Source organism: Oryctolagus cuniculus, chromosome 10, assembly GCF_051225735.1.
Source record: "Oryctolagus cuniculus isolate XC-2025 breed Fujian yellow rabbit chromosome 10, ASM5122573v1, whole genome shotgun sequence".
NCBI lineage: Eukaryota > Metazoa > Chordata > Mammalia > Lagomorpha > Leporidae > Oryctolagus > Oryctolagus cuniculus.
This window is the reverse complement of record NC_142876.1, coordinates 100064813-100090669: the sequence shown is the minus strand read 5'-3', so window position 1 is coordinate 100090669 and position 25857 is coordinate 100064813. Positions and strand designations below refer to the sequence as shown.

The following is a 25857-nucleotide window of genomic DNA, read 5'->3' as shown; positions in this document are numbered from 1 at the left end:
AACCGGTTCCTGAGAAGCAAGGCTGTTTAGTTTAAAATTAACTCCCCCGCTCCCCTCCCTCCTGCGGCCTCCTCTGAGTTCTTGGAAGAGACGCTCAGCTCTTCCTGGGAAGAGGCCTCCAGCCGCAGCAGCTGCCACAATTCTGGCGAAAACACCTCACCCAGGGTGGGGGTGGGGGTGGGGGTGGGGCGGGGGGTGCCCGCACCAGGCCCTCCTGTCCTCTGCCAGGCCCTGGGATCCTCTAGGAGCTCGGCACCCCAGGTTACCCAGTGAGGCTGAGCACAGAAGAGGGGTGATCATGCACACTGGGAGGCGAGGCCATTACCCCTGCTCCCAGCCGCGAAGCCCACGGCTCGCAGCCGGGCACTGCTGGCTTAGAGACCCTGCCTGGGCACCTCTTGGGTAGGAGAGGGAACTGATCCCGTTGGCAGCAAACCCAGGATCTTGTCCTACTCCAGGTGGCTCCAAGAGAGAAAGCAACCTTCCCTGCTTCCCCGGCTTTGTCTGCCTGTGCCCAGCCTGCCCACCCACGAGGTACCCGGCTGACGAGAACCACCTGTCAAGGAGGCCCAGGGCACACGCTGTAGGCCCCCATACACCAGGGTCATGGTGCTGTCTGCCAGAGGTCCCGTCTGCCCTCTCACCCAGACCTGCAACTGCCTTTGGGCTCCATCTCCTTCTGGGTGAGCCTGCGGTTTCTGGAGCTCTTGAGCTTCGTGGCTCTGAGCTGTGGGATGAGTTCGCTGAGAACCCACTCTCCCAGTAGCTCCTCCTACCACATCCCCTGGTAGAAGCTGAGAGAAACAGAGGAATGCTGGCCAAGTGGAAAGGTTAACACACTCAACACACCTGCAGGTGCACACACACACACACACACACTGGGGTGTGCTTGGAGGCAGGGCTGATGGGAGCGGGGAGCTTAGAAGTGCTCAGGGAGGAGGCAGCTTTGGTCACGGGTGCGGGGAGGGTCCCCGGAGCAGGGCTCTGCCCCGGGATACCATTCCCCCTCTGGCCACACCATCAGGGCATCATTGGTACCAGTGTATTCATTGGCAGTGGGGACTGAGTGGGTGGAACAGTCCTGGAGTTGTGGCAACCCCAAGTTTCCTCAGCTTTCCATAGCTGCCCGCTGTGCTCTGGGCCCCGTGTATTTCCACCAGGTCTAGGTCATGGGAGCAACTGTCTTTCCACTGAGCAGAAGCCCTGGAGGAACCAAGAGGTTCCCCCTGCCCTGGGCCTGTCCTTCTCCTGCTCAGATGAGCATCAGCCTCCACTCTGCATCCCCCAAAGCCAGCCCAATCACCTTCCAGCCACCCTGTGGCTCCCATTTGGGGTAGAAGGCAGCCTCCAGGGACTTGGTAGACAGGGGGAGCCCCATGGAGTGACCCCTGCTGTTTCCAGGCCGGCTGGGGAGAGACTTAAATTCCTGGTGCAGCTCAAATCTTTTACATTGAAACTGGTCTAACAGGTCGGGGTGAAAGGGCTGCGTAGGCCTGTCTAGGCTCTGCCTCTCCTGGAGCAGGAGGGCGTTGGGGAGGTCCCTAAGGCCCAGAAGCTCTGTGCACAGCCCCTAAGAAGGCTTCAGGCCCCTCACCCTGTCACTCCCTGCCTGTGAGCAGCCACACAGCGCAGGACTCCACCTAGGATCCAACTCCAATCCCCCTGCCCTTGGCCTGGTGGAAACCTGCAGAGCCCAGCCCCCTTTTCCAGAAAGCTCCCCCTGACCCTCCCCACCCCTCCACGTGGCCCCCGAACCCTGTGCATGCTGTGCCGAAGGTTTAGCGAAACAGTCTGTGGAGGCAGAGAGAGCTGTGGTTACAACAAACAAGATCTGGGCCTGGCTCTGCCTCTTGTAAGCTGTGTGGCTCTGAGCAAGCTGCCACCTACCTCTCTGAGCCTCACCCTCAGCTGTACATGGGGACAAACCCTGGGAGCACAAGCCCCACCAGGGCCCCAAAGCTGTGACTCTCAGCTCCTCTGCTGCTCACTTCACAATAACCCTCCCAACCCTGTACCTCACAACTCTCTGGCCATCTGCCTCCATGTCCTCATGTAACCGTTCCCCCCAGCTGACCAGATGTCCCTTAGGAATGGGCATCAGGTCACGGCTCTCCCTGGCTAAACTCTGCAGGGGTGCCCCTGTCCTGCCCACCCTTCTGAGCAGCTACTGTGGATGCACTGGTGGTCAACTTCAGCTAGGACCCTTCCCCAAGTCACCTGCAGGGCAGCTCCTACTCTATGCCTGGGTCCCTTGGCTCAGGGCCACCTGCTCCAGGGCTTGCCCCACCCCCTGCTTTGGTTGTCCTGTGTACTCATTTGTCCCCTTGTTTACTGTCTCTTGCACTGGCCCCTGAGCCCCATGAGGCTGGGGACTGTCTGCCTTGTTCCCTGACGTGTTTCCAGAGGGAGTCTGGCCCATTTGGTGTCTGAGGAGCGCGGTCAAAGGTCTGTTGTTGTCTATGTGTTGTGCTGGGTCCCATGCACCCAGGTAGTGCTAGCAGGGGGTACCCCTTTTTCTAGTCAGGGATCCCCCGGGGGGAAACATGTTGGCCAGAGGATTTTCACCTTTGTTAGACTGGGTCTCTGACTTGGGCCTGGGCAGAGCTGCCACTGCCCCTGTTCCAGGCAGGCATCACTAACTGGGAAAATGTCAGAAGTCAGATGGAGCATGCAGCCTCTCTCCAGGACAGAGCCGGGCCCTGGCTTGAGCTAGAGCAGAGGTGAGGGGCTGGGACCCCACTGACCAGGCCATTGGCTCCAGAGTTCTCAGCAGGCAGGGAGAGGGAAAGGAAAACCAGCATCCAAAAGCACCTTGCCGGAAGCCATCTCCCTGGCGCCCGCTCCTTCCACCTCCCATAGGGACCCTGGGGTGGGCGGCAGTCAGAAACCCTCAGGGTGAGCTCTGCTTTCTGTCCCGCTTACTAGGTGACCACAGCCAACCTCTTGCCCCTCTGAGCCTCGGGTTCCTCTGCGGAGCGTGGTAGGATTTGGAGCCCACACTCGGTGTGGTGAGTGCCTGGCATGCACCACGTGATGTCCCCTGTGTACGGCGAGGTATTTCCTTGCTACCTCTTGCCATGGCAGCCTTCTGACCAGGCCATAGCACCCAGTGGGGACAGCCTGCCTCTGGCCCCTCTGGGTCCACTACCTGGCCACTAGGACACTCAAATCTAGGAGTGGAGCACACAGAGGGGTCACCTCAGGGAGCCACCAAGGAGCTGATTCAGGACGAAGGAGTAGGGAGCTGTAGACAGCCCTGGCAGGGTCACGGTAACCCCAGGGGGTAGAGTGCCAGGCCCCACAGCCAGCCAAGGGCCCAGGCTGCCACCAGCAGCAGGGACGGTGCCAGGCTGGACATCTTGGCCTGGGCACCACACCAGGAAGGGCAGCCCTCCCACACCAGTCTCCTGCTCACTCTTACCCAGTGGCATTCCCTTTCTTTGCACAACCATCCTCACGGCCTCAGGCCTAGGCCTCTGGAGTCCTGCTGTTGTTCCTTTCCTGCCTTCTCCTGTCACCAGCACAGTGCTCCTCAGCTCTTCCAGCGCTCAGCCCACCAGCAGCTGCTGCTTCTCGTCGGCAGCTTGGGAGGCAGCATGGTGAGAAGTGTCTCCGGAGGCCGGCGCTGGGCTAAGCCTCCGCCTGTGGCGCTGGCATCCCATATGGGCACCAGTTCAAGTTCCGGCTGCTCCTCTTCCCATCTAGCTTTCTTTTATGGCCGGGGAAAACAGTAGAAGATGGCCCAAGTGCTTCGGCCCCTGTACCCACGTGGGAGACCCAGAAGAGGCTCCTGGCTCCTGGCTTTGGATCGGCTCAGCTCCTGCCGATGTGGCCATCTGGAGAGTGAACCAGCAGCTGGAAGGCCTTGCTCTCTGTCTGTAACTCTACCTCTCAAATAGTTAAATAAAATCTTTTTTTTTTTTTTTTTTTATAAAGTGTCTCTGAAGGAAGGTTGAGGAGCTATGAACCAGGCCCACGGGTGCTTTCCTGCAGAAGTTCAACACAATACAGGACCCAGCGGGAGCCTATCAGTGAGTGTGTCCCAGAGTCAGGCCATTAACTGGAGGGAGGGGGCAGGCGTCAGGTGCAGGACCCTGAGTGGGAGGATAGGGTCCCCCAGCCCTACCATCCCCATCTGTGGCCAGAACCTATCAGCTCTCTGGCCACCATCCCCAACTCAACTGCACCCCTGCACAGAACGAGCCCTCCCCAGGCCTCCTGGCGTCGGGAATACGAGGTTCCCAGTCATGCCTCAGCACCTTCACCCTCACTGGCCCTGCCTTTGCTGTTAGTTTGCTCAACTCAAGAGACTCTGTCCCCAGGAGTGGACCACAGCACTCGCCCCGCTGGCCCTCTGAACTGGCATTCCCTTGTTTACACACCTGGGTCTGGTGCCCTTCTGGCACCCCACCCCACCCCCACTTGGCAGGGGCCTGGGCAGTGATCCAGCTGGCTTTCACCTCTGCCTCCCATTCCTCACGGGGAACAAGAAGAGGTGAGAGAAGGGCTGCTCCTGTGTCCCGCACCCCTGACCCCCCCAGCAGGGACTGCTCAGCCACAGTAAGTCTCTGGGCCTTGGCTAGCCCAGAGGTAAAACGGGGTCAGGATAACAGGATCAAAGGGGAAAAGCCACGGACAGAATTTCAAAGAGGCCCCCGAGGGCTCCATAAATGAAAGGTACAAGTTTATTGTCATTACAGAAAAATCAGTGGAAGAAAAAAAGATCACTAAACTGGTTTTTGTGTCATGATAATTATTTTATAAAGTCTCATCAGTTGCGTATTTCTCTCCCTCTCTCCTGAGCACAAAGCAGGTGCAGCAGCACAGCCCTCACACCAGCACCCTACTTCCCGACACAACACCCACACCCGCACAGGGCCTGCGCCACAGGAGACCAGCTCTGTGCAGACAGGGCTCTGCCCTGCCCGGGGGTGAGCCAGGGCTCTGCTGGGGACCGAGGCCCTGGCTCCGTTTCCCACATGCCCACCCTCCCAAGACAGGGCTGGGGCGAGAGGGAGAGGACACATTCACAGGTGAGTCAGTGCCAGGACACCCAGGACATGTCTCAGGAGGGGCCTTGTCTGCGGGGAAGAACCAGGAAGCTGGCATGGAGCTGGGGTCTCTGGACCACCTAGGGCTCAGGGCAGAGAGGCAGGGTGGCTCAACCCTGAGACCACCCCCATGGAGAATAAATAAATAAATACTGTTGAATTGTGCAGCCCCTCAGCCTGGCCCACTCCCCGACAAGGGGGACTGTCACTCCCACTGCCCTCCCAGAAGCAGAGGCTGGAGGTCAGTAGGGGCCTGCCCCAGCCTGTGGATTGAGAAACCAGGGCTGGACAAGTCTGCACAGTTCAGGTGGCTGGGGCAGGCCAGTGAGTGGGGGCCTGGGCCTGGTCCACAGGGTGAGACAGGTCCTGCCTGCCTCTCTCCTCTGACACAAGGCTCACCACAGTGGAGCCACAGGGGCCTGGGGATGCCGGCCTCCAAGCTGTGTGACACCTCCCCCCACCCTAGCCCCTGGCTTGCTCCCTGCTGGCTCTTCCTGGTGTAGCTGCCAGATGCACACAGGTACCGGGGAGACTGGAGAAGGGACAGCAGGAACCCAAGACCAGCTGGGGCCAGTGTCCCCTCCAGCGTTGTGGCCAGGTGGGGTGGGGCAGGTGTGGGCTCAGTCAGAGCCGGAAGGGGTACTGTCGGAGGTAGTCAGCCATGCGCTGGGGCAGTGGCAGGCAGTCCACGTCGGTCACCAGGCGGTTGATGACAAGGCGGCAGAGGTGCTGCAGGCTGCGGGCGCTGCTTCTGCGCACAAAGGGCTGCACCAGTTTCAGGTGCACGGCAGTGGCCACGGGGGCAGGCAGCGCAGGGTCACCGGGCGTATCTTCCTTGGGGACAGGCAGGGCTGGGCCGGGAGCAGGATCAGGGCTGTCACTTCGAGTGTCAGCAGCACAGGAGGCCACGTAGTGCTGCACAAGGCTGACCACGTCTGGGAAGGCCAGGATGCGTGGCCTGGACAAGCAGTTCGAGTCCAGGCGGAAGCTGGAGTCGGCATACTCAATGCGCACGTTGGTGGGGCCGCGGGTGGTCTTGACTGACAGCGTGAACAGGTAACTGGGGTGGGTGCTGTCTCGAACTAGGAACGTGCCCTCTGGCATCTTCTGCAGGTGTTGCCGGGCCTCACTGGCCGTAATGGAACCCCAATACCAGCCTGGGCAAGTGGAGAGGAGGAAGAGGGCCTGGTCATGGGAGAAACTAGCTGGGGTACCAGCCCCTCCTCCTTTACACTTCCCTGGAGTGCACTTTACCCCTCCCATCACACATTCCTGGGGAGGGCCATGCCTCCCAAGTCAGCCTCAACAGGCACAGCTTCACGCCCCTCCCAGACCTCCCAGGACTGGCCTGCCTCGCTGGCGACTCACCAGATTCCCGAAGGTAGGAGAAAGTCTTGGCTATGCACATCAGATCCTCCTCAGGGTCCAGCACCTTTGATTCACTCTCTGGCTGGGCTGGGGTCTCCTCTGCCACCTCCTCCAGGAAGGCCACAGCAGGTAAGGGCTGCATGGCTGGTCCGGGCAGCTCCAGGGACCGGGCCCACAGGGGCCGCTGCCCGATCTGCTCCACAGCCAGCAAAGGACAAGGTCTAGAAGGAAACGGCAGCAATGAGTGGAGGCCCCATGCTGCCCCATGTCCAGAGATCCCTAGGGCTGCAGACCAGCTGCACTCCTGTGGCCAGCACTCTCAGCTCCTCTGCATCTATTATTTTTAAAAAAGATTTATTTATTTATTTGAAAGGCAGAGTTACAGAGAGGCAGAGAGAGAGGTCTTCCATCCGCTGGTTCACTCCCCAGGTGGCCACAATGGCTGGAGCTGCGCTGATCCGAAGCCAAGAGCCAGGAGCTTCCTCTGGGTCTCCCACTTGGGTGCAGGGGCCTAAGGACTTGGGCCATCTTCTACTGCTTTCCCAGGCCATAGCAGAGAGCTGGATTGGAAGAGGAGCAGCTGGGACTTGAACCAGCATCCATATGGGAGGCCAGCACTGAAGGCAGCGGCTTTACCCACTATGCCACAGTACGGGCCCCTCCCCTGAACCTATTAAAACACTAATTAATCTCCCTCTATTTTGTATCAAATTAGACCACAGCTTATTCCCTACAGGTACTTCCAATGCCCTGGACATGCTGACCGGGATCACCAGAAGTACTTCACGCTGCCCTCCTGGCCGAGGGAGGCTGATTAAATAGCATGAGTCCTGGCTGAGCCATAGGACGGGCCTGCAGGGAGTCCTCTGGGACGGCCCCAGAATTACAGCAGGAGGCCCGAGGCCACACTCTGCCCACCATGGCCTGGTGTCTGCTGGAGGCACCCAGGACAAGATGCCTTAGAGACTCGAGAACCCTCTAGCCTACAGGTACAGCTCCCAGCCTGGCTCCTGCTTGTCCCAACTGAGGCCTGGGGGGGAGGGGGGTGGCCTCTAAAGGTGCCTCCGAGTCTCACCTCCCATACATATGAACTCGCACCAAAGGGCAGGGTACTCAACCCCCACTCCAGCCCTCCCAGGCTCCCTGACCTTGTACACAGCTTGCTCCTCACCAGGCATTCGTACCCAGCCCAGCTGGGTCCCCCAGCTCAGTTCAGGGGCTCGGCAGCTCCACATCTTAGATGGCTAGGGCTGGAGAAGCCAAGCTTTCCAAAATCTGAGCAGCAGCTGTCTCCTCCTCGGGGAAGCCCACCAGCACGGTGACCACCTGCAAGTGTTGCAGGGATAGGTCCTGCTTTCCGAGGGAGGGAAATACATCCCAGGCCGGGGCCTAGCCCCTGCCGGGCCTCAGGACCCCTAGATAATCAGCCCAGAAGGAAGGGCTGGAGGGAAGCCCTGCAGGCACCGAAACAGCACGGATAAACTGCCAGTACTGCCTGTGGGGCAGCAGGCAGGCGGAGCCAGACCTGACCATGGAGATTACAGGTGACCCTGAGAAGGTGCTCCCAAATCACAGCCCTGTGATCGCTCACAGGGAGGAGGGGCCTGCTGACTCTGGCCCGTACAGCCTGCAGAGGACTTTTCCACACCCGCCCTGGCTGTGCTGAGAGCTCTGGGATACTGCTCAGGGGGCCAGAGGCTGGATTTTTAAACATTAATTTATCTGAATCACTTCTCAGCATAAAAATCAAATTACTTGAGAAGCAGAAACAAAGACAGAGGGTCCATATGCTGGCTCACTCCCTAAATGCTCACAACAGCCAGGGCTGGGCCAAGGCCAAAGCCAGGAGCCAGGAACACTATTCAGGACTCTCCTGTGGGTGGCAGGAACCCAGTTCAACTAACTTAGGCCAGCACTGCTGCCTCCCAAGACCTGTATCAGCAGGAAGCTGGAATCAGGAGCCATAGCCAGAGATCAAACCCTGGTATTCTGATGTGGGATGTGAACATCCCAACTGATGTTTCAACTGCTGGGCTGCATACTGGCCCCACAGGCCGAGTTTTGAGGTGACCCACCTGGAGCCCAGAGCTTGGCCCAGGCTCCTGTGGTCTGAGAACATGGTAGGTGGCTAACTGCTTGGGCTGCAGCCTCTGGGGGTAGCCATGTTCAGACAGCTCAGCAGGGCCTCTGAAAAAAGTCCCCTGTGTGGGTGTGGGAACCTCTGGGGCCGGTGTGTTGTCTGAGTGTGTGAATGGCTGTTCACCAAAGGCTTCTGGTGAACCACTGTGTATCTGGGTGTGTCCATGGCTGTGTCATCATCAAGGCGGGGGCAGTGGTTGGTGTGTTCCAGGTACATGTGTGTGCCTGCTGTAGAATCCAGCCAGTGAGTCCTGCCTAGGGACACATGCCAGAGGGGTGAACCCAGCCCAGGGATGGGGGGTTCCCCAGCTGCTCTCCACCCCAGGAGGGCACTAGCTGTCCTGTAGCTGTGTGTGGGTGTGTGTGTGTGTGTGAGAGAGAGAGAGAGAGAGAATGTTAAAAATCTTGCTGACATCCAATACTGGTGCTGAGGTTTACAAGGGGGGCCTCAGCTAGGGGGAAGGGAAAGGGGCTGTGGGACCCCAGGGTTGGGGCTAGGGGGCTCCTGAGGAGGAAGGCAGTGGTTGGGGGAGGTGTTCAGCAGCCCCAGAGTCCAGCAGGGAGGAAGGAACACACCCAGGCAGCCAGGGAGAAGCAGAGTTCGTGGCACCTCCACACCCCTTCCCTGGAATGAGGGCTGCTCAGAGCAAGGGGCACTTCAGCCTGGTGCCACCTCTCATCCTTACTTGGCAACATGCCAGTTCTGATAACAGCAGTTACTGGGCCACTCTGCTCACCCTTGGGTGTGGGACACCCAGTGGAGCCGCCCCCTCTCCTTGAAGCCTCCTGAGCTCAGTGTGGAGAGCACCCAGCCCTTTGGCTAAAAGGGGATGCTGAGGGTCAGGCAAGTGGGTGTGTGAAGAGGGCACAGGCCAGCCCAAGACTCTGTCCTATCAGCATCCCCTCTATCGTCCCCCGCCCCAAGTCTATGAGAAACCTGGAGAAGGGAAGTAGAAGCCAAGGTCATTCTCACACTGGGATCCCAAACTGAGCAGAGAGGAGGGGTGAAGCAATTGCAGGGGAGCCCCAGGCAAGACCAAGCCAAACCCAGGCTCTCCAAAGAGCCGCTTGTTCTCAGGAGCCAGCCTGCGGCAAGGATCTCACGCTGGCTCCCCCAAGAATTGACAGTTTCGCGGCAGGGAGGGGACACTTAGGCACAGTGGGCAGGGCTCTGGGCTGGCAGGACTAGGGCGCTCTGGGCCCTGGTCTGCGTTGGGAAGCCACGTCTTGGGGGGACCCTGCCGTCTGAGAACCCAGGCTGAGCCCACTGTACTCCTCGGTCGCCAGCCGGCCCCTCCGTTTCCCACCACTGTGTGAGCATAGGGGTGGGGTGGGAGGTCGCGATCCCGACAAGCGCCGCACTCGGCCACCTTCTGCCCCGCCTGGGCCTCCCAGTGCCCGGCAGCTGGCTCTAGGCCCGCGCGATCCGGCGACCCGACGCACACGCCGGGCGGAGACGGAAAGCCGCGCTTACCCCTCAACGCAGAGGACCATGTCCCGGCGGCGGTGGCGGAGCGGCGGCTTGGGAAGGGCTCCGCGGGGCGGTAGCGCGGGCGGGAGCCAGTGGGCGCGGAGCGAGCCCGCGGGGCAGCTCCCGGGTAGACGGCGGCGGGCAGGAGACTGAGCGGCGGCGGAGCAGACGGCCCGGGAGGGCGCCGGGGGAGGGCCAGGCGCGTGGGGCGGGGCGAGCCGCCTCCTAATCTTTTGTCCGCCGAGCCCCAGCCCTTCCCGGAAGCGCCCTCTTCCTAGAACCGCAGGCTGTGCGGTGGGGCCCGGAAGGTGGGGGAAGGGCGCAAAGTGGGGAGGGGGCCGCCGGGACGGGTATCCGGTGCCGGGCGCTGCGAAAGGAAACACCTTTGACTAATTTCCAAGAACTTTCCAGGAAAACGGGGCGGGGCCCCGCGAGGTGACCAATAGCAGAGCAGGGGCGGAGCCGAGTGGCCCGCGCGAGCCAATTGTAGCGCGCACAGCCGGGACTGACGTAGCCGAGAGGGCGGGACCAAGAGAGCCGTAGGAAAGACCCGGTGGGGGAAGTTAAGGAGCGGCCGAAGCTCGGGTTCCCAGAGCCTGCTTTCCCCCTCTCTGGGTTTGGACTCCCTTATCTTGCAGTCGAACAAGTGACAGCTCTGGGCGGGGTCGTGGGCCAGTCCTACTTGCTGGCATCAACTTCCAGGCGGTCTGTGGGGTTGTGCAAGCGCCTCCAGTTGGGCCACGTCTGTACTCCGGGTGTGGGTGTCGTAGGGGTAGGTGGGTGGCCCATGGTGGGGTCTGGAGAGAGACGCAGAGGGGGCAGCGGGATCAGACGATGGCCCCAGAAATAGGCAGGTCAGCTGGGGTCGAGCCTGCGACCACCGAAACCAGAAAGATCCAGGCAAGAACTCTGGAGGAGGCACATCCCAGCCCTTTGTATTCGGCGGGGCCGTGTAGGCTCGGCTCTGCGTTTGGCCTCTGCTGAGGCAGGAGAGGAGCCTCTGCGCCCAGGCGGCTTTGGTGAGCCACAAAAGGTGCTGGGAGAGAGACCAGGAGCTCCTGAGCTCCGGAGATCATCTGGGAGTTGGTGACAGAGGCAGGGGGTGGAGCTGGGACAGCTGACTCCCCACGGTGCTGGCGACATTGGATCCTTGGACAGCTGGTACCGCCACCATTGTGCAGATGAGATGATCGGGCCGGAATCAGATTCCCTTGCCTGTTCCTGGCGAGATGAAGTGGGTTGCTAGGAAAAGACAGAGCCAGAGCTTGACCCTAGCTCACACCCTGACCCCCTCCTGCATTTTTAGTTTACTGGGGAGTACTCTAAGGCACTGTGGGGTCTGTGCAGGCCTCCCCCAACCTCTAGAACCAGGACTGGGAAGGGATGGGACTTGGAGTGGGCTAGGTTGGCTCCCTGGCCCCGTGCCCAGTGTGTGCCCTCAGGTCTCCTTGGAAGGAGGTGAGCTGTGATGTGCAGGGCAGGGATGACAGCCCCGGGCAGTAGTTAGAGGCCTGAGTGGCAGTGTCCGGGCTTTCCCCGGGCAGACAGGGCTCAGCTTGTCCTGTCCAGGCTGGGGCAGAGGACAAATGGGACCTTACCACAAAACCCTGTGAAACGGGAAAAAAAATGATGAAGATGAGAAGTTACTCTAGGGGACCTAGTTCTCATCGCTGATGGGAAGCCAAGGGTGTGGTGGGATGGATGCCTCACCCCCGGAGTGGGGCCCTCCCTCTGCAGTGGGAACGGTCCGCTGCCCCACGACTATGAAGTCAAAGGCACTCCACACTTGCTGTGCAGCAGAGCCGTGGGTTTGAACCTGGGTCTTTATGGGCCAGATCCCCAGCTCCACCCTGGGACTCCAGCGTCCCCTCTCTGTGACCGCTTCACTGAACACACTTTCCATGCCAGTCTCACTTCATTGTCGCAGGTACAAGCAAGGGAACTGAGGCTCAGAGAGAGTACAGTGTACCCTGGATCTCACGGCTACTGAGTAGTGGGGTGGCATTAAGCGACCCCCCCCCCACCCCAGACTTCCTCTCCAGGTGTCCGTGACGTCCCTGCTCCCAGGTATCCTTTAGGTGTCAGCTTTGGGGTCTTCCATGAAGCTTCCCTGGGCGTGACCAGTCAGTGTTGGAGCACCAAAGGTGTCCCCTTGAAAACATCCTCTCCAGGGGGCCGAGGGTAAACCAAAGGGTGCCAGGGGCTTTGGCCTCCATCCATGTTTTGTGACTTTGACACCTGCCTGCTAGGAACAGCGTGCTCCTCTTCTGCCTTAGCTGCCCGCCCGCCGGTCCTGTGCGCCTCTCCTACTGGATCCTTGTCACCTCTTCTGCCCCACCTGTGCCCCGGGAGCTCCCACTCTGACTGCTGGGCCTGCACTGCCACCCTGTGGCACTCCCTCTGGTGGCCTCAGCAGCGGAACCTCCACAGATGGTCTCTTCCAGGAGGACCCCTCTGCACAGCAATGCCTTCCGCATCTGGTCTCTGTCCTCCTGCCAGTGCAGCCCGCCTTCTCTGAAGGGCAGTCCACGTGGATGCATGGGGGGATTCAGCCCCTCATTCTGGGGCTCACTTTCTGGACTCCTTTGTCACTACAAGCTCTTCCAAACACCTTGCTCTTCGTCCCCATGGACACACAGTCATCGTGGAGGCCCGGTGGTGGGATCTGCCACCACGACCCCTCCTTTGCCCAGGCCCAGTTGTCCACGGACAGACTCTTCCACCATTGGGAAGGTGGGTGTGGCAGGGGTTGCTGGGACGTGAGCATGAGGGGACGCCACATCTGAGTGTCAGTGATGCAGGTGGATGCTGCAAAACAGCCATCTGTGATGGACCCCCGTGAGGACTGTGCGCAGAGGGGCATCTGTCGGCACTGTTTACTTTTTACATTTCTGTGCAGTTTGAGTTGATCACGCCCAGCAAGTTTTACTTATGTGATTACACATTTTAATAAAAAAGAGACTAGCTTAGCAATACAATTATACAGTCTCAAGAGCAGTTGTAATCTAATTCTGCTTTAAAGAAAGAAGACATCTCTGAGCGTGCTCTGAGATGTTCTTGGCTGAGAGAGGGAAACAGCCTCCACCCTCAGCTCCCGAGCTCATCACCTGTGGGACTCTAGCCTCACGTTCGCTGGACTCCAGCCAGCTGTCTCCAAAGGGCAGAGCCTTCTCCAGCCCCCCAGCAGTATGAATGTTTGGGTCACAGGGTTTCCCCCAGAGCCGTGGAATCTAGATCTGATTCTCAGGCAGGGCAAAGGGACACTAATGCTGGGGACAGCTAGGCATAAATGCAAGTGAGAGTGTATGCATGTGTGCGTGGGTGTGTTGTGTCCACGTGTGAGCATATGTGTGCATGCCTGCATGTGTAGATGTGTGTGTGGAGGCAGGGATCAGGCGGGGAGCCCATGGTTTGAGGGTAAGAGCCTGGCCCCGACGTTGTACTTGGGGTTTGGAATGGGGGCACTGTCAGGAAAGCTGCTGATTTCAGGTCTGTCCTCCCTGCTCTGGTCTCAGTGGATTCACGGAGGGTCTCAGCAGAGCCTCTGGTCTGCAAGCAGGGTTCAGTGTGGTCAGCTGAGGCTACTGCCTAGGGTCCCTGGCTTCACAGAACGCTGCTGGCTTGGAGGTTGCCTGCGGGGACCGGCAGGGCCATCAACCCTGCACACCGTGGCTACCCACCAGCAGCGGCTGCTCTTCACTCACTTGCTCATCCCCACACTCAGAGGGGTCATCAGGCACAGGGGAGGCGGTTACCTAGGCAGAAGGGCACCAGGTTCCCACTCACAGCCCGGTCAGAGTGTGTCAGCGTGTGTGTTGGGCGGAGGGCAGGGAGGAAGGCGCCCGTGGATTCGCATTTCTAAAGCTGGTCGAGGACAGGAGACAGACACCTTTGGGTAGAAGTTGCAGTGCGTGCAGTCCTGAGAATGGCCTGTAGATGGCGGCAGAGGCCCGCGCAAAGACCCTGTGCCGAGCGCGTCTCCTCCCTCGGGTTCTCGTCCAGTTTGGGGATTGGGGTGGGAGGTCCTGTACCAAGAGACAACCACAGCCCGGCTCCCTGGGGCTCTAGACAAGATATTTTTTCCTCCGGGGGCTTTAGTTTCCTTTGTAAAATGAGCGTTGGTCTGTGTTGAGAACACCTGCTCACAACAGGCCAGGTAGTTTAAGCCGGGATCGGAACGCTGCAGGGCTAGCAGAGAAATCTCTCACGGAGGAGGGGGCGGCGAGCAGGGGTGAAAGGCTGTGGGTCTGAGCAGATGGTAAACCAGGATTTACTGTCCCCAAAGGCCATCGACCGAGGTGGGCCAGGAGCCAAGGGTACGGAAGGGGAGGGTCGCCAGAGCGGGGGGGGGGGGCACCTAGGACGAACGAAACAACCAGGCGCTGCCCGCCACTTCGCCGGCGCTTGGTGGAGCCTGGGGAGCTGGGCGCGCCCGCCGCCTGCCCGCCAAGGAGGGCGGAAGCGGCCGGGCCCTGCTGGAGGCCGCCTGGCGGTGTGCAGAGGAAGCACCGGCCCGAGAGAGAAACGAGACGTCCGGCACCGGCCCTTCCTGGGTCTCGGGCAGCCGCGGCGGCCAGCACAGCTGGAAGCGCACGTGCGAAGTTCTTCCTGGACGTCCCGAGGAGGTGGCCGCCCTCCACGGGAAGCCACGCCCTCGCTTTTGTCCCGGCTCCGGGGCGGGGCTCGCCCGGGGACTCCCGCCCCGCCGCGCCCAGCCCCGGCCTGCCTGGCCCTTTAAGGCTGACCTAGCGGGGCCCCAAGTCGGGATGACGCGCGGGGAGGGGGTCACGTGGGTCGCCGGCGGCGCGACTCTCGGCCCAGGGCGCCCCTCGGCCGACCGCTGCCTCTGCCCCTCGCCGGAGCAGCCGCCAGGTGCACCCCCCAGCAGGCACGCCCTCGCCAGGTACGACTAGCCTGAGTGCCTCCGCGGCTCGCTCCCGGGACCTCGCGGCCACTTCGGCCGCCCGGCCCCTTCTTTTCCTGACACGTGCCCCGGCGGGACTGAGGAGCCCGGCGGCGCGACCACCGCCCCCTGCCGCACGCCGATGCTCCCAGGCCGAGTGCCCTGCGTCCCCAGCCTGTCCCCCGCCTGCCGCCTTTGCCCGGCTTAGGGGCTCCAGGGCTGGGGTGTGTTGGGAGAGCGTGGGCGGGACTCACTCTTCCCCCTTCCCTCAGGTGCCGCTGGACGGGCCAGGCTGGGGCCGCCTCTGAGCGCCCCGCGGGGGCCATGGAAGTCGAAACCGCAGAGGAGCAGGGGGGTCCTGCGCCCCCGCCAGGTGCGCCCGGCGGACCCGGCCTGGGCGGGGCTCCGGCCCACGGGGGACGGCGGGAACCCAAGAAGTACGCGGTGACGGATGACTACCAGTTGTCCAAGCAGGTGCTGGGCCTGGGTGTGAACGGCAAGGTGCTAGAGTGCTTCCATCGGCGAACGGGGCAGAAGTGTGCCCTGAAGGTCAGTGACCGCTCCCTGAGCCCCGGGGTGACCTGGAGGGCCTGTCAGAGAGGCCTGTGGGGGGCACTGCTAGGGCCAGGGCCCCAGCCAAGCCTCCTGTGCTTAGCGTCCTGTCCCCAGAGTCCGCTATAAGGTCAGGCCGATGACCTTCCCTGCTTTACTGATGGGGAAACTGAGGCTTAGCCTGGCTAAGTGAGAAAGGGGTGGAGCCAGATGGGCAGAGCCGTGGTACCCGGAAGCAGGGGAGGAGTAGCTCCCCGCTCTGTGGTTCTGGCCGGGTCACTGTATTCAGGCAGAGGGTTAGGCTGGGTTGCCCCTTCCACTTCCATCTGGAGCTCCTCTGAGGGGGGTGGGGCTGCTTCCTCCCCGCAGCCCCTGCCTGTCCCGGCTGGAGTGAAGGGAGCCTCCTAGTGCAGGGCATTGCCGATTGCACCTGTGGGCGGGAGGCTGCTCCTGATGAGTCACTGTCCCCATGTAGGAAGGGGCAGGCCCTGCTCCAAACCCCACCCACCCTGCTTCCTGGCCAGAAGGTGGGCCACCCATCCAGCCATGGGGCCTGGCACTCTGACACAGGTGGGATCAGGGGATGGTTTTTGGAGTGGCTGATCTGGCTACCTGATTCTGGCCTCAGGTACACAGTTCAAGGCCCAGGACCCTGCCCCAATACCCAGGATTCCTTGAATCTGTTATCTCAGAGAACTTTACTCACCTGCAGCCTGTGCCAGTGGCTACCTGGATGGAGTGGATCGTGGCAGTGAGAGCGGTTTCTGAAGCCACAAGTGCAGCCAGGGATGTTCCCATTTTACAAGTTGCCATTATGAGGCCCAGTGCAGAGCCCTACTGATGTGCTGTATAGTCTCTGCCCTGTATTTGCCAACTCTGTGACCTTGGACAATATCCTGGATTCTTAAAGCCAAATTTCTGCCTGTGTTCAGAGGAAAAGATGAGTAGCTGATGTGAGCTTGAAGGCAGATGACGTGGGCGGAGGACTTGTGCGGGGCCCGATGCTGGCCTGGAGAGGCTGCAGGACTTGTTTGAGGCACAGGATCTGCAAGTACCCGAGCGGGGACCTGGGCCCAGCTCTCTGCCTTTTCCAGGGCCACTAGGGCTTGTAGAGGTCATATCCCCGGGGGACCCTGCGAGGGACCAAGCAGGTGGGGCTGGAGGAAGATCTGGGCTGGGCTGTAGGGGCGGGGCCCCAGGTGTAGCGTCTGCTTGCTAACTCAGAGTGGAATGGGACTGGGGGTGTTTTTGGAGTCCCGGACAGGAGAGTCTGGGAGCCCTTTAAGGCAAAGGTAGGGGAAGGGGATGAGGAGTGGAGTCGGCCTCTTCCTCCCCAGCTCCGTGCAGCTCTTCCACCTGTGCTGGCTGGAGGGCCTGGTGGGTAAGGGGCTAGCTGAGGCCAGAGAACAGCCTCGCAACCAACGCTTCGGCCGTTTGAGCCAGCTCTGAGCTCTTCCGTGAATGAGACAGGGATGGTGTGAGACTCGAGTGGTGGGAGGCCCACGCAGCGCCCCTTCCCCCAGGTGCCCTGGCTCATGGGTCACTTGGGGGCACTTCTGATGCGGCGACTTACACAGCACCTCCTCTCAAGTCCAGGACCCCAGTGCTCTCCCTCTTCTGGACTGGGCAGGACCCCAGTGCTCTCCCTCTTCTGGACTGGGCAGGCATGGGCACCTTCCTGTTCTTGGTCCTCCACGCCCCCTTCCTGACCAACCTAGAAGTGTCTGCCCAGGCAGGCAGCCCTCACTGCCGTCGAAGATGGGGCTAGAACAATCACTGGCACAGTCATTGTGCCTGTGAGTGGTGACTGAGGCAAGAGGAGGTGTCCCACCTGCAGCTTCCGCGTCTGCCAGGATGGCCAGGATCCAGGGTCTTCAGTGCAGGGGCAGGCCTGGGCCCAGGGAGCTCAGGCAGCTCATGAATGGGTCCCAGCCTTCTCTCTCTCTCTGATTAACTCCTCCCACCCCCACCAAGCTGCCCTAGCTCTGCCTAGATGAAGGCCATGGGCTCTGTGTCTTTCACTTTACAGGGCTGTACCTAGATCACCAGGCTGGACTGTTCTTGTCACTGGGACTTGTTCAGTCTGTCTTTGTCCCCCTCACTCCATGCTTGTCTTCTAGCCCTGTCGCCAGAGATGGCAGCCCGTGCTGAGCAGAGTCTGGAATGCAGCAGGCACTCTTAAAACAGGAAGAGCTGTGGTCGCCGTCCCTGTAGCTGTTGTGTGAGGGCCAGGGAGCTGGGCCTCTTCCCCTTTCCCGCAGCTCCGATCACCCCACCCGCTTGCCCCAGCTCGGCCTCCCCCACACCCAGCGGCTCCTCCCCGGACCACCGTGTGCTTCTTTGACCCTTTGTTCCACCGCAAGTGTCCCCTGCCGCCCTGCTCTTAGGAACTGGGGGACTGCCTGTCTTCCAGGAGTCCCCGCTCCCTGGGCTTCCTGCTCACCTCTGGCTCATGCCCCCTCCTAAGCCCCTCCTGGCGCCTGTCAGCGCTACCGCTCAGGGGCCAGGCCTGCAGATGTGTCACCCAGCAGTAGCTCCACCACATCCATGACTCTGCCCCCCAAACCTTCTCACATACGTGAAGATCAGAGGCCAGAATTCCCTGCCCTCTTCACTCCCTGTCTGTCCTGCGGTGGCCATCAGCTTCCCGGCAGGCAGAAGTGACCAGAGCATGTAGTACGTCTAAATGAAAAGCCTTGGGGAGACGGGATCTGCACAGAGGAGGAGAGATGGGCTCGTCTTTTCTGCTCCTGTTCTCCGGACTGCAGTCCTGGGGCCCCTTCTCCTCTGGCTGCTGGGCTCTGGTGTCATCTTCATCCCTTCTTTGTCGAGGGGAGTGAATGATAGGGTGGCGTATGTGCATGCCCCCTGGTGGAGCCCCTGCAGTGAGCATCCTCCTCCTGGCCTGCTGGGCTGGATCGGGGGAGGTTGCAGGGGCTGCCTTGCCCAGGGCGGTTCACGTCCGCGTGGTGCCGGCCGACTGCCGTGAGCCAGGCTTCTCTGAGTGGTGTCCTTGGCGTGGCATTGCAGTGATGCCCCGAAGTGCAGCATCTGAACGGTGGGGAGTGGAGCCCTGGTCCCACGGGGCTTGAGGACTTGGCTGAACACATGTCAAGCCTCCAGCAGTGGCATTGGAGGCCTCTGCAGTGCAGCCCACCTGCCTTTTCTACCCCAGGTGATGTCTTTGCTCCTGCACTGCCGAATCCTTCCCATCTGTCAAAATTCAGCCCCAGTGCCACCTCTTCCAGGAAGCTGTCCAGTGTCCCTGGCTTTTGAGCAACTTTTTGGAAAACTCCCTAAAGCCACAATAACCCATTTTGGCTCAGATCTGTACTCAGGGTCTTGCCTACGTTAGGCGCTCTTGATTGGCTCCTCTGAGCTTTGGAAGGAGCAGTAGGAGCGGGACCGTCCCAGGTTCTCCTCCTCCCCAGGAGAGAGGTTCTGGCCGTGGGGAAACACTGCTCCCAGAGGCATCTAACAGCTCCTCTGCCTCCAACAGAGCTCCTGCGGAGGGCGTGGGGAGAAGGGCAATGCCTGTTCACGGACCCTCTCTGCCCCACCTGCCGTCCCGAAACACATAGGGAGGCTGTCTCCTGCCAGGATGAGGAGGACGGTAAAATATGAGTCTGTTGCAGAGAGGGGGGCAGTGGACCCAGAACCTGGACCCTGGAGGCCGTGCCCTGCCTTGGTGGGGGACACGGGGCCCCTGGCTCCACGGGCGGGGCCGGCCTGTTGAGACCCGTGCTTCTGAGCTGGGTGTGGGGCCAGGTGGCAGCCGCTGCCGCCGCCTCCCCTCCCGTTTCTAGACCGGTCTGATCAGCTGCTGCGGGGTGCTTGCTACTGAGTCAGCCACTCAAGGGGCGCGTGGGTGAGGGGCTGGCAGCTCTGTGTGGTGGCGCCCCTAGGAGTGGTTTCACAGCGTTCCAGGTTCTCCCCCAGGCCATCCCTCACCTGCAAGGAAAGAATCTGCAGAGTGCGAGGGCTGGCACACCGCGGGAGCCTTCTGTGCTGCCAGGCGTGGGCAGTTTGTTTTTCACAAGAAGATCCTGAGGAGGGCATCAAACCCTGTGAAATGCAAACGGTGGAGTTTTAGGTAGAGCTTAGCTGTCTGAGATGCTTCCTACAGTGCCTGGCTGGCCTCCCTGGTGACTTGGAAGCTGAGCGCACAGCCTGCTCCCAGGATCCTCTCTGCAGGTACTTTCAGGGTCTTCTGCATCCTATCCAGGAGCTGATGCCAGAGATCAGGCCCTGGTGCTGTCCTTCCGGAGTATTCTACGTGGCAGACCCTGTCCCCAGTGTACAGCAGGCGGCATCGCGCCCAACTCTTGCTCTTCTGTCTTTGGACGAGGGCACCGGGGTTCAGAGAGATGGGTGATGTGCCCAAGGTGCACAGCTTGCGGCAGCAGCGCTAGGACGGGAGTGTAGGCGGTGTGATGTCGGTTTCGGCTTTGAGGTCACTCCACCCTTCATGTAAGGCTGCAGGGGTGCGGCAGGGACTCTGGGACTTGGCCCCTGGAAGGATGGGCCCCGAGTGATGCCACCAGTGCTGGCTGACACCTGTCCAGTTCTCACCGTGTGGAACTCTGCCTGCGAATGGGCAGGGGCTGGCCCCACAGGGTCAGCACACGAGGACCAGCTGTGGTTGTGGGGCTTGGCTGGGGCCTCGTGACTCACACAAGTCCAGCCCAGCAGAGCGCAGAGCAACACAGACAGGAAGTCAGACTGGTGAGTGGGCGGGAGGAAACTGGGCTGGGCCAGCCAGGGGAGCCTTCCTGGAAGAGGCTGCCAGCTCTAGTCCAGACCTCTGGTGTGAGAGGGCTGTGGATGACAGCAGAGAGCACAGTGTGAGTGACAACGAGCCTGGCTTAGACACTTGGCACCTGCTGTGGAGTGCCACTTCCCCAGGTGTAGACTTATGTCCTGACGGCTGGTGTCAAGTTCCCAACAGGCCCTGGAAACCGTGGAGGGCCTTGCAGGGGAGCGCCCTTGCCAGGGGTGCTGCAGGAGCTCCTGGGTCACCTGAGCTGCTGCGCAGGCCACGTGGGGGAGGGCCTGGTCTCCATGACAGCAGAGGTCTCTGTCACATTGCATCGCAGTTTTGTAACGTGGGAAGTGATTTTCCTACTTGGATCCCTTGTCTTTCTCTCCTTGGGCCGTGGGATGTTGTGGGGTATCGGGTGGGGTGGGGGCGGGGAGCACTTGAGTAGCAGCAGCAGTCGGAGCCCTCCTTGATCCCAGCCTGATGGCCGCCTGCGTGTGTTCAAGGGTGATGGCCAGCGCAAGAGCTGAGGACGGGTCCTCTCCAGGTGCGGCGGCACGCCAGGCGTACCTGAGGGAAGGACTGTGCACCAAGCGCTTCCCCAGAGCTGACTGCTGCTTCCAGGGCGGCGACACAGTGGCCTGGGTGCTTCCCAGGAGGGCGTTCATTCTGCTGTCCTTGATCCGTCTCTTGGAGAGCTCGTGTGGCCCCAGATGAGACACTGCCATCTGCGAGAAAAGCAGGACTCTGAGCTTAAAAATCCTTCCTGCCGTCTTCTTCCCAAGTGGCTTGGGAATCTTTTTTTTAAAGATTTATTCATTTATCCAAAAGTCAGAGAGAGCTACACAGAGAGAAGAGGGAGGGTTTACTCCTGATCGGCCACAGCGGCCGGATCTGGGCCTATCTGAAGCCAGGAGCCTCTTCCGGGTCTCCCACATGGGTGCAGGGGCCCAAGGATCTGGGCCATCCTCCACTGCTCTCCCAGGCCACAGCAGAGAGCTGGATTGGTTGTGGAGCAGCCGGGTCTCAAACTGGCGCCCATATGGGATGCTGGCGCTCCAGGCCAGGGCGTTAACCTGCTGCACCACAGCATCAACCCGGCTTGGGAATCGTGTGCAAAACCATGGTTGTTATGGTGCTGCTCAGCCCAGGCTTGGCTGTGCGGTGGGGAGCAGGCTTCAGTCCGAGCGGCCTGTAGGACTCCCAGAGGGCCATGCTCTCCTTTGGGGTGGCCTGGGTGCATCTTTGGTGACACCTTATTGACCTTTATGAGGACTCACCAGGAGTCACCCTGCACCTGAGCAAGCTCCACCCCCCCCCCTCCCCAGCTGGAGGAAAGAGCCGCTTTCGGGACTAAGTGGATTAGGCCAGCTGCGTGGGAATGGGGAGGTTTTGCTGAGAGCAGGACTGGGAGGCAGGAGAGGTGCCTGGGGGAGGGGGAGGGGGAGGGGCAGCCTTGGGAGGCCTTGGCAGCGCTGGCCAGGCCCGAGGTGCTGCGAATGTTGACACTGGCACTCGCAGGTTCGCTGTTCTGGCTGCCTTTTCTTTCCTGGGCTTTCTCTCCAGGTGCTGTCTCTGCCTCCCTTTCACGTTCGTTTCTCCTTCCCACCCGCGTTCCCGCTGTCACTTGGTCCATCCTCTCTCTGGCCTTGCCACTCTGCCTGTCTCTTCTCTTTCATCCGAGGCTCTGTCTCTTGACTGCGGCCGGCAGGCAGGGGGCAGGTGCTGGGGACTGATTCTAGTCAGCCTGCTGCTCCCCTGTCCCCAGGGCAGGAGCGCCACCCTCCCGTGTTCCCTGCTGCTGCTGGCCTTGACCAGGTGCCGCACCTTGGCAGTGGAACCAGTGAGTCAGGCGCACTTGGGCTGAGCTGTAACCTGAGACATCCCCTGTGCAGTGTGGGCAGTCGCTTCAGCTGTGATTTGGGTCTGAGACTGTTGCTTGGGACAGTGATATGAAGCTGGGCACTTTATGACCTCCATTTCACAGAGGACAAACACTGAGAGGTGCCCACACCAGCTGGAACGGGCACCCACGCCTCAGGCCTGTGCCCCACACCTGCTGCTCTCAGCTCAGTAAAGCTCAGAGGCTGTTTTCAGGGGCCTAAGGGGTCAAGGCCCTGACTTGCCACAGGCATCGCCCCATTCCTAAAGGTTTGGCCTCCACAAGGCACCTGCAGCTTTCTGCGTGCATTCTCTCCACGCGCAAACGGCCCACCCTGAGCTGTGCAGAGGGCCCGGCAGGTTCTCTCCATGCTCTGGCAGGCAGTGGAACTCTGGCTGAGTGCTCCCTCCATGCTGAGCACAAGCCCAGCAGGACCTGAGAATGGAGTGTCACTCCCATATCGTGGGTGCAGAGACTGAGGTTCAGAATAGCCAAGTAACTCACCCAGGTCCCATTGCAGGGACAACCCCAGGCTGGGCTGGACCCTAGGCCTGGCTGGCAGCCAGGTCTTGGCTTTCTGCCATCCTTCCCTGTGTGCCGGCTCAGCTGGGGATCAGGAACATGCTCTGCCCATCTGTGTACTGGGGGGTCGGTGCTCTGCTTGCAAGGAGCCTCCCTTTTGACGGTGCAGATACTCTGGGTTGGCCGTGGCCGTGGAAGTGCTAGGGAGGCAGGCAATGAGACTGCTCCTGCAAGTAGGGCAAGGGTCGGCCTATCTGCAGCCAGGCACAGGTGCTTTGCTGGTAGAACAGGGACCACGGTGACACCACTGCAGGGTCTGCAGTCTGCTCGGGAGAGTTCTTGAACCTGAAGGCTTATGACTCAGGTTTGAGGACTCCTCTCCACCATACCCCATGGCTCAGTTAGACGCTTGCATCAGGCTGAGCTGCTCTCAGAATGTGTCCTTAGCCCAGGGAGGAATGAGAGAGTGGGGCTGAGCTACAGCCCATTCCCACCACAGGGCCGTCCCTCATGGTCAGGGCCATGACCTCTCCTCCTTGTGTCTGGGCCCACGTGGCTCTGTCAGAGTTGAGCAATGTCTTCTAGGGACCAGCTAGGGGCTGGTGCCTTGGGAGCCCTCTGGCTAGACAGGAGCAGGGAAGAGTAGCCTGGGACCTGGGAGCTGCAAGCCTGGACATCTGTTGTCCCTGTTGTCCCAGAGAGGAGCCCAAGGAGAGCAGAGGTTGACTGTGTTCACCCAGGCCTCCGCTGGGGGCTGCAGGGATGTGGATGAAGCCAGGAGTCGAAGAAGAGGTGGTGAGCAGACACAATGGAGGCTTCTGGAAGGGCTGGAGTGGGTGGAGTCTGAAGGATCCCTGGGGTCTCTGTGCCATGCTCTGAGTAGGACTCAGTCCCCCCCCCCATTTTATTCCTTTGCCATCTCTGTGACATTTCCGGTAGGGGAGAGACACCAGCTATCACTTTTTGGAGAGCTAGAGGGTCTTGGGTCCCTGCCTTCAGAGCTGGCCTGTTGGATTTTATTTGCCCTGGTGGCCCCCTGTGTGGGGAGGGTCCATTCCCCCGGTAACCCATGCCAGCCGCATGGGCATTGTCATAGCACAGCCGGCTCGTAAGGGCCTGCGGTGCGGTGTCTGCTGGGAGACCCCCACAGGGACTTATTTCCGAGGTTAGGACAAAACGTTGTGTCTGCCAGAGTTTTCCAGCCCTAGGATGGAGACGTCCTACTTTTGCACTGCCGCGGGGGCAGTAGAACCAGGATAAGGTTTCACAAATCGTGGAGCTGATTTCGACAGAAGAATCTTCAGGAGGGTAATGGGCCTGCGTCCTCCGAGCGTGTACTCGGGGAGCTCCCAGGGGGTCTGTGTGGCCTCTCCCTGGCTGCCCCGCAGGAAGGCCCCGAGTGAATGTTGGGAGCGGCCCCAGTGGGGCAGGGGGAGTTACCGTTCTTCCATGTATGCCCTGTGACACCTGGGCGAGAGGGAGGAGCCCAGGGTTCTCCCACGGCCTCATTCCCACCTGTACAGTAGGCCTACGTATGAGGGCGTGCAAGCCCATCGCCTAGAGGGAGCCCTGGAGCACAGAGAGAAGACAGGACTGGGCCAGATTCTCACTCTTGGTGGAGGGGGCCACTGCTCAAAAGGACACTTGGGGAGCCTAGGGGTGTGAGTGTCTGCCACTGGCTACCAGAGTGGGGTTGGGCCCCTCCTCTAGGCCACCAGGCTGGTGGTTGGTTTCCTGCCTTGGCCCCAGGTCTCCGCAGTGTTTCCCGCTACCAGAGTCCCTCCCCAGATACCAGGTCCCCTCTTCCAGCCCTAGAGGCCCCGCCCCAGCTTCCTGAGCCTTTCCCAGCACACAGGGTCTGTAGACTCCTGATTCTCGGTTCATCTTTGGGAAGCCCAGCCTGGCCCTGGCTCTCTGAGGATCTAGACCATTTCCGGGAACCTGCGGGGCTGGAGGGATCTGCCCTCCTGGGACCTGTGGGGCTAGAGGGATCTGCCTTCCTGGGCTTCCAGAGGCCGCACCTGGATTTCCCTGTGTTCAGGGGAAACAGAGGGGAAGAGCAAGAGGCCGCTGCAGGGCAAGGCCCACGGGATTCCTGAAGGCAGGGTGCTCCAGCAAAGCTGGAAGCCGTTCCCACCCGTGACGCCGGTCGCGCCTCCGTAAACTCACTCTGTGACGTGTCACCGTGCGAATCTGAGCTCTGTGCGCGGGTGCTCCTTTCATCCTCATGGTCACCTGGGCACAGGAGTGGTCACTGCCTCCACTTTGCAGATTGAGCCAATGAGGGTCTGAGACGTTGAATGGCCTTCTCAAGGCCATGGGTGAGTCAGAGCGGGAACTGGCCTGTGCAGCTCAGTCTGCCTGACCTGGAGCCCTGTGGCCACAGCTGGTCCTGCTGTGAATGCTCCCTGGCCGGGTGGCGGAGGGGGGGCACTGCTGCTCCCTGGCCTGCCCCAACCAGCACTCCTGTTCCCACTGCCCCCGCCCCAGCCTAGCTTCCTCTGGAAGCTTCCTCCCGACTCCTCTCTCCTCCCCCTGCCCCACCCCCGGAGACCTGGCACTTCAGCTTTTGTTTCCAGGCTGTCTGGGGCTGGCAGGAAGCAGACAGACTGAGGCCATCAGATCTGAGCAAATTGGATTTCGCAGGGTGTGTGGCCAGCCTGCCAGCCGGGCTCCCCGGGAGGACGGGGGCTGCAGCCTCTGCTGCTCCTTCCTCTCCCAGACTGGTGGGCGGTGGTCAGGGAGGTCCCCAGTCTGTCCCCTGGCCCCCCATCTGTTGTCCCAGCCTTGTCCTAGAAGGGACCCTGTCTGCTCCTGGGTTTCCTCAGAAGGGGCTGACCTTCCCCAACCTGCCTGCTTTGCCAGGTTCTGTCTCTGGGAAGAGAGGATGGGGCGAGAAGAGGAACCAGTGTCTGTCGCCCTGGACCACATCTGCAGCCAGCATCCCAGGGGCAGTAACTCATCTGCAGACCCCCAGACCCTTGAGGACAGAGAGCCTGTGGCAGGCAGGGCCAGTGAGCGTTGGCAGGAGTTGGGAAGGGATCAGTAAATGGACCAGCATCTCTGGATGGGAGTTGAATCCTGGTTCCTAAGAAGCTGTCAGACGTGGAGGTGGCCGTGAGGGGACCACGTGACCCACAGAAGCCACAAAACTTCCTTGAGCCTCAGTGTCCTCAGCTGCAGATGGTGGTTAGCAGTGTGGTGGTTGGA

The 25857-nt window shown here is 60.8% G+C and overlaps 2 protein-coding genes and 1 long non-coding RNA gene across 5 annotated transcripts in view; 2 read left to right on the top strand and 1 right to left on the bottom strand.

Annotated features, from left to right (window-relative positions):
* The window catches only part of MAPKAPK3 (MAPK activated protein kinase 3), a 50756-nt gene that overhangs the window by 7080 nt on the left and 17819 nt on the right, over nucleotides 1-25857 (top strand). The window contains exons 1-2 of one of the 2 annotated variants that reach the window (XM_051852385.3): nucleotides 14756-14932; nucleotides 15205-15481. The exons of the other annotated variant lie outside the window; for it this stretch is intronic. Of the exons in view, the coding sequence (XP_051708345.3) occupies nucleotides 14796-14932; nucleotides 15205-15481 (414 nt within the window). The 5' untranslated portion in view covers nucleotides 14756-14795. Of the gene's footprint in view, nucleotides 1-14755; nucleotides 14933-15204; nucleotides 15482-25857 lie in introns of those variants that run through there. 2 annotated transcript variants of the gene reach the window in all.
* LOC149124361 (uncharacterized) lies at nucleotides 3396-3909 on the top strand. Its single transcript, XR_016214802.1, has 2 exons — nucleotides 3396-3599; nucleotides 3706-3909. It is a non-coding gene; the product is annotated as an uncharacterized LOC149124361 (long non-coding RNA).
* Nucleotides 4664-10386, bottom strand: CISH (cytokine inducible SH2 containing protein). 2 transcript variants are annotated; one of them, XM_002713219.6, is made up of 3 exons: nucleotides 10033-10386; nucleotides 6420-6640; nucleotides 4664-6208 (listed from the first exon to the last, which is right to left on the bottom strand). In XM_002713219.6, the coding sequence occupies exons 1-3, from the start codon at nucleotides 10050-10052 to the stop codon at nucleotides 5676-5678; spliced, it is 774 nt and encodes a 257-aa protein (XP_002713265.1). In that variant the 5' UTR covers nucleotides 10053-10386; the 3' UTR covers nucleotides 4664-5675. The 2 variants fall into 2 exon arrangements, with proteins under 2 accessions (XP_002713265.1, XP_017199331.3); XM_017343842.4 differs by lacking the exon at nucleotides 10033-10386 and adding an exon at nucleotides 8714-8934 and having other exon boundaries at nucleotides 6420-6658.